Source organism: Sinocyclocheilus grahami, unplaced genomic scaffold (assembly GCF_001515645.1).
Source record: "Sinocyclocheilus grahami isolate Dianchi unplaced genomic scaffold, SAMN03320097.WGS_v1.1 scaffold397.1, whole genome shotgun sequence".
In the NCBI taxonomy this organism is placed as follows: domain Eukaryota; kingdom Metazoa; phylum Chordata; class Actinopteri; order Cypriniformes; family Cyprinidae; genus Sinocyclocheilus; species Sinocyclocheilus grahami.
In genome coordinates, this window is record NW_015505576.1 from 369,076 (window position 1) to 379,414 (window position 10,339).

At 36.3% G+C, this 10,339-nt stretch overlaps 1 protein-coding gene across 1 annotated transcript in view; it reads left to right on the plus strand.

The window, feature by feature from the left end:
- Positions 1 to 1,723: 1,723 nt before the first annotated feature.
- The window catches only part of LOC107550365 (kinesin-like protein KIF3C), a 10,173-nt gene continuing 1,557 nt past the window's right edge, over positions 1,724 to 10,339 (plus strand). The window contains exons 1-5 of the mRNA XM_016231626.1: positions 1,724 to 3,460; positions 8,505 to 8,623; positions 8,759 to 8,875; positions 9,549 to 9,657; positions 9,910 to 10,076. Coding sequence (XP_016087112.1) covers positions 2,024 to 3,460; positions 8,505 to 8,623; positions 8,759 to 8,875; positions 9,549 to 9,657; positions 9,910 to 10,076 — 1,949 coding nt within the window. The 5' untranslated portion in view covers positions 1,724 to 2,023. The remainder of the gene's footprint in view (positions 3,461 to 8,504; positions 8,624 to 8,758; positions 8,876 to 9,548; positions 9,658 to 9,909; positions 10,077 to 10,339) is intronic.

The following is a 10,339-nucleotide window of genomic DNA, read 5'->3' on the forward strand; positions in this document are numbered from 1 at the left end:
GTTTTCCTATTCAATTCTTTTGTCTCCCAAAATGTATAATAAACATGATTTTAGTCCTGGTGTCCTCTACAGTGGACATGTATGAAATTATGTCCTGTTTCATAACAGACGGTCATATTTTGATTTGAAACCCCATAACATTTTCCTGAGATGTTGATTTATGACAAACAATTTGAAAATGAATCAGATTTCAATTATAATTACAAAAATATTATCATATTTCCATAACGATGTACAATTTTATCACTAAATTAATGTCAGCCATTTTTAAAAACCAAGGAGAGGGAGTGGTCACGGTGAAACATCCAGTCATTTGGTATCTCTGGAAAGCACTGAATGTGCTCTGTACGGGACATCCAGACGTACAACTGTGACATGTGAGGTCTCAGAGAAATTCACTAAAATATAATGTCCACTACAGAGGCAAAAACTCCATAGCTGGGTCTCAGGAGGATATTTACAGCTGTAGTCAAAGTCAGTTTTATTGTTATTTTATCTCCACAAGGAAAAAAACTATCAGGGCTATTGCACTACATTATAGTAGGCCTAGTGTTCAGTCTTGAATATTTGGCTATATCTTTGGGCTTTCACCTTTTTCATCAGTGTTTGCACGTTTTAGGAATAAAAAGCTATAGTAAGCAGATATGATGGGCAGAAAAATATATGCAGATACAAAAAAAGGTGCGTGCTAAGGTTATGAATATATGAAAAATTAACTGAATGAAATGAGCAATAACACAAATATTTGTTTTAAAGTAAATTACATTATAAAAAATATTATGGTTTTAATGTTTTCTTTACATTATTATTATTTTTTCATCTTTTTGTAGCCTATATTGCAATAATTAGCATTTTATCAAACACTGATCTGATCTGATCCATATTTAACTCATCCAGCATTAAACCATTTAACTTCAAATCCCAAACACCTCTGGGGCCTTTCCGAAATGATCGCACTGAAGGAAAGTGTGTGTGTGTGTGTGTGTGTGTGTGTTTCTATACTGGTGGGGACTTAAACCTGAATACACACCAACTCATGGGGACTTGTGTCACCGTGGGGACCTAAATTGAGGTCCCCATGGGTACAGAAGCTTATAAATCATACAGAATGAGTTTTTTTAGATTGTAAAAATGCACAAAGTTTCCTGTGAGGGGTAGGTTTAGGGGTAGGGTTGGTGTAGGGCGATAGAAAATACAGTTTGTACAGTATAAAAACCATTACGCCTATGGAGAGTCCCCACAAGGATAGTGAACCAGACTGTGTGTGACTGTGTGTTACAGTGTTGCCATGTTTGCCCTTTTTAAACGATTTTGCCCTTGATTTTCATAAAGTGAGTAGTTGCTATTTTCTAGACATATAAACTTTTTTTCCCTAATAGTTTAAAATTATTTAAGGAAGATTATGTGTATAAGATACAGAAACTATTATAATGCATGTCATCATTTTGTTCTAAAAATGTAATTACATTTTAACACATTTTTCTTTGTTCACTGGGTCTATTATTTTATTAAATAGCCTATAGGTATCTGTTTAATAACCATGCTAATTTCTCTTAGCAAATATACATTTTTCAAATTTTAAGTAAAGAACTGAGATATGAAATTACTGTAATTGCCCAGCAGAGCCATAATTGCTTAAAAATCCCCATCTGTATATTTCAGACTGCTTGTTTCTCTTGTCAGATCTGGCAACCCTGATGTGTGTGTGTGCGTGTGTGTGTGTGTTTGGGCAGGGCTGCAGTGAAGCGCAGCTGATGTGTGTGATTCTCTGTCAGACGGATCTTCTTGTGTTTCGGTGGAAATCGGTGAGATATTCTGAGCTTATGATTTCAGCCATATGTGTTCATGACGGAGCCGCCTTTATCTTTTATTCATTTGTGGAGACCGCAGAGATTTGCACCGGGACTGACATTATGCGCTCGGTAACCGGGTGATGCTGATGCTGACATCTTCCATCATCCATCTGCTTTAACGGGAATACTGCCCTCGTTCATTATCCATTCATCTCGCAGACGGGTTCAACATGTCCATGAAAGCCAAAAACGGCGAGGCGGTGAAGGTGGTGGTTCGGTGTCGCCCGCTCAACCGTAAAGAGGAATCGATGGGGTATGAGCATATCGTGCAGATGGATGTGAAACTGGGCCAGGTGGCCCTGCGGAACCCCAAGGCGGGTCCGGGAGAGCTGCTCAAGACCTTCACGTTCGATGCGGTTTACGACGCTTGTTCCAAACAGAGCGACCTGTACGACGAGACGGTCCGGCCGCTCATCGACTCGGTTCTGCGCGGCTTCAACGGCACCATCTTCGCGTACGGACAGACGGGAACCGGGAAGACGTACACCATGCAAGGCCAGTGGCTGGACGCCGAGCGCCGCGGCATCATCCCGAACTCGTTCGAGCACATCTTCACGCACATCTCGCGCTCTCAGAACCAGCAGTACCTGGTCCGGGCCTCTTATTTGGAGATCTACCAGGAGGAGGTCCGCGACCTGCTCACCAAAGACCACAGCAAGAAGCTGGAGCTGAAGGAGAGCGCCGACTCAGGGGTCTACATCAAAGATCTGTCCTCCTTCGTCACCAAGAACGTGAAGGAGATCGAGCACGTGATGAATGTGGGGAACCAGACCAGATCGGTGGGCTTCACCAACATGAACGAGCACAGCTCAAGGTCGCACGCCATCTTCATCATCACGGTAGAGTGCAGCCAGCTTGGGCCAGACGGACAGAACCACATCCGCGTCGGCAAACTCAACCTGGTTGACCTGGCGGGCAGCGAGCGACAGACTAAGACTGGCGTCCAAGGAGAACGTCTAAAGGAGGCCACCAAGATCAACCTGTCCCTCTCCGCTCTGGGAAATGTAATCTCTGCCTTGGTGGACGGGCGAAGTTCTCACGTCCCCTACCGTGACTCTAAACTCACACGATTGCTGCAGGACTCATTGGGTGGGAACGCCAAGACCATCATGGTGGCCACTTTGGGACCGGCCTCCTACAATTACGAGGAGACCCTGACCACCCTGCGTTACGCCAACCGCGCCAAGAACATCAAGAACAAGCCTCGTGTCAACGAAGACCCCAAAGACGCCCTCCTGAGGGAGTTCCAGGAGGAGATCGCCCGGCTGAAAGCGCAGCTGGATAAACGCGGCATGCTCACCAAGAGGAAGAGGAGGAGCAGGAGCCTGAGGAAGACCGGAGAAGGAGAAGAGGAAGAGGTAGAGGAGGAGGATGTTGAAGATGATGATGAAGAAAGCGTGGAGAAGGAGGCGCAGGAGTACATGAAGGAACAGCAGGAGAAGCTGGAGAGAGAGAAGGAGGCCATCAGAGATGATCATTCTCTGGTGGCGGAGGAGAAACAGAGACTCCTGGAAGAGAAAGAGAGGATGATGAGACATCTGACGAAGGAGCAGGAGGCCACAGAACTCCTCACAGCCAAGTTTAAGGTGAGCATGCTTGAAGATTGTGTGAGTTAAGATTGTGTGTGCATATACACTATTTTTAAACTATAATACCTAGACTATTTTTTATAAACTATTGTAATGTGCAAAACTATTTTTTTTTATTTTTTATAATAAACATGAACTGAAATCAAATAAAATATAAAACATATTTTACATTTAATTTATTATTTAATTTACTTATTAAATTATTAAAACTTATTTCATTTCAGCTAGTTTCCAAAGCAATATTTCTCAGTGTTATTTAAAGTTGACTAAAATAACTAAAACGAAATAAACTCAAACTTAATTTAAAAAAGACAATTTAAAAACAAAACAAAAACTAATAAAAATGACAACAGAAAATATCAATACAATTAAATTAAATCAGAAAATATAAAAATATGATAGATAAAGCTTAATCAAACTAAAAACTAAACCTTAACCTTAATAAAAGCATATAGACATATTTAATAAAACTATAAAAAATGACAAAATGACTAAAATTTTAACTAAATTGAAAATATTAAAGGGGTCATATGATGCTTTTTTAAAGATCATTATTTTGTGTATTTGGTGTAACAGAATATGTTGACATGCTTTAATGTTCAAAAAACACATTATTTTTCAAATACTGTACATTATTGTAGGTCCTCTATGCCCCGCCTCTCTCAAACACTTCGTTTTCTACAAAGTCCCTCCTTCCGACAAGCGCAGTCTGCTCTGATTGGCCAGCTGACCCAGTGCATTGCGATTGGCCGAACACCACAAGCACTCGTCAGAAATGTAACGCCCCTTACCATAATCACGAGCTTCATCTTTCAAAATAAATGAAAAGACAGTAAATAATGTCATTCGTTTTACCATCAGTTCAAGCCCAAAAGAGGAACAGACACAGTAAAATATATTAAAATAAAATTGTTAAAATATAAAAAATTAAATTCAATATATTTAAATACATTTGTTTTATATATGTATTTTTTTTCTTTTCTTTTTTTTTGTTTCTTCAGTGAATATACAGTAATAACAGAGTGTCTAGGAATTTTATGCATACAGAATATTTGCATACTATACGTGCTGCACATATAGTGTTAGTAGTATGGTGTCGTTCCATACTTTGCTCATGACTCAGTTTTTGTCCCAGATTCATTGTGATGCTGGAGTGTTTAATTGTGAAGTCCCAGCGCTCATGTGCCTGTTTTACCTGTGGAACAGACTAAACCACTTCACACACTTTTAGCCTTTAATGTCTGTTTACACAGCTGTTTTCTAGTTTAATTGTACTTGCATTTAAAGAAAGGATGTGGGGGCGAGACAGACAGACAGACAGACAGGAAGAAACAATTATATAGTGTCTTTTGGATTTGTTTGTGTGTGTGACTGTATTTGGAGTAGCATAGTATAATATTGTATAATGCTAGTATAGTCATACTGTTTTTACTGTGTGTTGAATGTATACCAGTGTAGTTATTGTTAACAAAAACCAAAATTATTAAAACCCATTTTATTAATTCAATATACTTGAAATAAAATAGAATATAAATACTGGATGGAAAAACTAAACTGTTGCTTTGGCAGCTAACTTAAATAAATGATCTGAAGTGCTAAAATGACTGAAATAAAAATAAGTTAAAGCGAAATATAAATGCTAACAAAAATGACAAAAGCACATCAAATTACTAAAACTTAAATTAAAACTCATTTTAAAATGAAAACGGAAAATATAAAAATAAAAACTAACTTAAAATATTATTAAATGATATAACACTATGTAAACAACACTGAAATAAAAGATTAATATTGTATATTTGTATACATGCAATCTCTAAATAATTTAAAGTACTAAAATTAATAAAACTAAAAAGCTTAAAATGAATTAAAGCTAAATAAAAAATAATAAAATAAAAATTATGAGCATATAACGCGACTACTAAAAGGTGTATTAAAACTAATATTAAAATGAAAACTGAAAATATAAAACTACAAACTAATTTAACATATTAGTAAATACTACAAAATTACAGAAATGACACTGATTTATACTGTATTTTTGTATTCATGGAATCCCCAGATTATGAATTAAAAATGCAAAACAGGCATTTTGTAACCATTATAACTGAACGCCACTTGCTGAATTAAACATTCATCATAATTGTTTCACAATATTGTTATATAATGTATGTTAGTGTTCAATTCCAAATGTAGCCTGTATGTGCTGACAGTAAACTCAGTCATTGGCCTTCTTCCAGCATGCTTTGCTTAAATATTGATGTGTCTATGTGCAGGTGGGCGGAGCTTGTGTTCGGAGCTCCTGGCCAATGAATTCCTCAGCAGTGTGAATAGATAATGAGCCAGACTGAGCTCTGTTGCCATGGTGATGGGAATGTGGGGGGTCTGGATGGAAAGGTCTCTGTTAAACGAGAGCATCCTTGCTGCTGAGTGTGTGTGTGTGTGTGTGTGTATGTGTGTGAGTTTGATGACGGAGCGTCCTGCTGACGCTTGCCCAGAGGCCCGCGTCTATTTAAAACCATCTCTCTGTTTCTCTCTCTCTCTCTGTTCTGTATCTCTTTTCCATCACTACTGTCACAGTATACTGTATACCATATAAAAGCAGTCAAAATATTACTCAAACCTCAGGACGTGAGTGTGTAAAGAGTTTAGAAATATTTTATTTACATTTTTTTATATAGTTCTATGTTTTATATATAATTACTAACATTACTACTTTGGTACCAATAAAATTTAAATTAAATAGAAATAATAATAATAAGCTAAAACATATGACTAAGAATAAAATATAAAATACAAATATTTTAAAAAGCTAATTCAAAATATCAATGACTTCATTTTGAGACCTGGGTGTGTAAAGGGGTTTGCACCATTTTATTTAAATGTCTTTTTTTTGTATTTTAATACATTTTAATTGTTGATTATTAAACTAGAAATAAAAAGTAAATAAATGTTAAATAGTAGTATTGAAAATAAAATTTAAAAATGACAAAAGCACATAAAATGACTAAAACTAAAATGATTTATATATATATATATATAAAGCTAATTCAAAATATGAGTTACTTTTGTCCGATTGTCTAAAGGGTTTAGCACCATTCTATTTAATTTAGCACCACATTCCTTTTTTATTTCTTTTTTCTTTTTATTTATTTATTTGTGAATTAAATGTATTATGTTTTAATTGTTTTGGTACCAACATTACTAAAGCTAAAAGTTAAATAGAAATGTTAAAAAAAAATAAAATAAAAAAAGACAAAACGCAAATAACAAAATGTCTAAAATTACAATAAAAAATAAAATATTAAAAAAGCTCATTCAACACATTAATTACTGACATTTTATTATATTTTATTATATAATATAATTTAATATATTTGAATTGTTTTTGTTGGAAAGAAAAAATTGTAGCAGGCCACATTAAACTACATCAGGACCAGTTAGGTGCATTGGGTCGAAGAAAATAAAACACCTTTTATCAGTACAAGAAGGTTAGTTTCTTTTACACTTTCTCGGTCTCAGACTGTCAGAAGCTACGAGGCTAATGCTAAATGCTAGTCTTGGCATTAAAGCGTTATGAAAAGACACAGCAACTAATTCTAGCCAACCTGCATTCATCTTCATGTTTACTGTTAGCATGCTAAACACCAAAACCCTCTTCCTCAAGCTCTGATGACTTCAGAGATTCATTCTCAATAGTAGACAGGCAAAACAGGACTGAGCTCCACCGTTCCCACATTAATCTGCACGCCACTTCCTGCCAGAACACATCACTTCCTGTTGGATTCTGAGTGTGGAATAACTGCTATGATGTTCAGATGAAACACAACCAGCAGCCTGAAAGTCCTGTAAAGCCTTTACATGCTCCTTCCTGACCTTCACCTTTAACCCCTGCTGACCTCTCACACTAACACTGACTGAGCACTGATTACAGCATGAGAGTGATGATGGAGGATGGATGAAGGTGATGAAGAGTGAATGGATGATGATGATGAAGGATGGATGGATGGATGATGATGATGAAGGGTGGATGGATGATGATGATGAAGGATGGATGGGTGGATGATGATGATGGTGAAGATGAAGGATGGATAGATGATGGAAAATGGATGATGATGATGATGAAGGGTGATGAAGGTGATGAAGATGAAGGATGGATGAATGACGATGATGAGGGATGGATGATGAAGATGAAAGATGAATGGATTGATGATGAAGGATGATGATGATGGTGAAGAAGAAGATGAAGGATGGATAATGATGATGAAGGATGATGAAGTATGAATGGATGAAGGTGACGATGATGAAGGATGATGGATGAATGATGATGAAGGATGGATGGATGGATGATGATGAAGTATGGATGGATGAAGGTGACGATGATGAAGATGAAGGATGATGAAGGATGGTTGGATGATGGTGAAGGATGATGATGATGATGATGGATGGATGAAGGTGACGATGATGAAGATGAAGGATGATGGATAGATGATGATGAAGGATGGATGGATGATGATGATGGATGATGAAGGATGATGATGGATGGATGAAGGTGACGATGATGAAGATGAAGGATGCTGGAGAGATGATGATGAAGGATGGATGATGATGATGATGGATGATGAATGGTGATGAAGAATGGATGATGATGGTGAAGGATGGATGGATAATGGTGATGAAGGTGATGATGAAGATATAAGATGGATGGATGATGAAGGATGGATGGATGATGGTGAAGAAGAAGAAGGATGGATGGATTTTGATGATGATGGATGATGATGATAAAGGATGGATGATGATGGTGATGATGAAGATGAAAGATGGACGGATGATGATATGATGAAGGATGGATGGATTTTGATGATGATGGATGGATGATGGTGATTAAGGTGATGAAGATGAAAGATGGATGGATGATGATAAAGATGAAGGAATGATGGATGGATGATGGTGAAGAAGATGATTAAGGATGGATGATGATAAAGGTGATGATGATTATGATGAAGGACAGATGTTGCAGATGACGGATGATCACATGTTCTCTCTCTCTCTGTCTGTGCAGCTGTATGCGAAGCTTCAGTCTCTGAAGGCTGACATTCAGGATGTGAATGATGAGCATGTGAGGAGCCGACAGGAGCTGGAGCAAACACAGAATGAACTGACCAGAGAACTCAAATTCAAGTGAGTCTGAGCTCCAGCACTGAGTTCTAAGACACACATTAAAACAAAAACATGATTTGCTTTATCTATGCATCATTTTACCGTTGCTGATGGTTCAAGAACAATCACACAGCTAATGTATCTGTGTCTCTGCAGATATCTGATTATAGAGAACTTTATACCTCCTGAAGAGAAGAATAAAATCATGAACAGACTTCAGTTTGACGCTGAGGAAGACCAGTGGAAGTTTCAGCCTCTCGTTCCTGCAGAGAAGTGAGTGAACGTCCATCTATACATGTGATGCATCAGATGCTAATATCACAGCACTTCGAGTTGCACTGACAGACGAAACATATCAAACTCATTCTTTATTTTGTACTGTTTTCCACATTTTAGAATAACAGTAAAGTCATCAAAACAGCACAAATAGCACAAATGAAAAAATATTTTCAGTTTTGTAACAACATTTATACATAGGCACAATTTTTTAGAACAAAAGCCCTTCTATTCATTGAAAACATATATACCAACCATAAAACCTTAAAAAAACTGTTTCATTACTTGAAATAAAATAAGTGTTAACTGAAATAAAATATAAAAAAACTTAAACTTATTTTATTTCAGCTCATTTTCAAAGGCAACGTTTCTAATTTACATTTAGTCTGTTTAAGTACTAAAATAATTAAACTAAAATTTAATTTAAAAAAACTATACAGACATATTAAAAAATAATAATAATGGCATACAACAAAATTACTAAAACTTTAACTAAAATGTAAATATAAAAATAGTATCTAATTAAAAATAGTAACAAAAACTATAATACTATTTCAATGATACTAAAATAACTCTGATCTGACATTGTGATTGAGTGTTTTTCTGAGCAGAACAGCACACAGACTGAGAGTGAAGTTGATCTTCTTGCCTGTTTTCTGTGTTCACTCAGTAAATTCACACAAATGAAGAGAAGACCCGCCTCCGCTGTGGGATACAAGCGACCAATCAGCCAGTACGCCAGGGTTGCCATAGCGATGGGAGCTCATTCCAGATACAGGGTATGTTTATGGAGAGAAAGAGAGATGGAAGAGTAGGAAGAAAACGTGGAACATGGCCAGAGGATGTCAAATCAAATGGTTGAAATAGTTCATGTGCTGGAGCTGCGTGATTATGTGCACTGCAAAAATATGTTGAGGATGTTATTTATAAACTTAAAGACAGAAATACTAATTAAGAAAATTATTTTTTTGCATTGTGCAGTTTTTTACGTGATTGTTCTTGTGTCTTTTGTCCCTCGTGTACCTCCGTAGGCGGAGAATATAATGGTTCTGGAACTGGACATGACTCCTCCTGTCGTGTTTCAACTGGACCTCCCAAAGTTTGGATCAGAGGTGGAATCGTCCCGAGATATTCTGTTGGACAACACCAGTTACAGAGAGAAATTAGCGGCTGGACGGGTCAGAAAATCTCAGTCATGGTCAGTAAAACTTAGAAGATACAATAAACACAGCATATACCATATAAATATATATATATGATCATATGTTTTTGTAAAATATATAAATAAATATATAAAATATAAATATTTATATTTAATAAATATATATACATTATATATATATATATGTGTGTGTGTATATATATATATATATTTATTTATTTATACATTTTACAAAAACATTTGATTGTATATATATATATATACTTATATAAATTATATTTATATTTGACAAATTATAA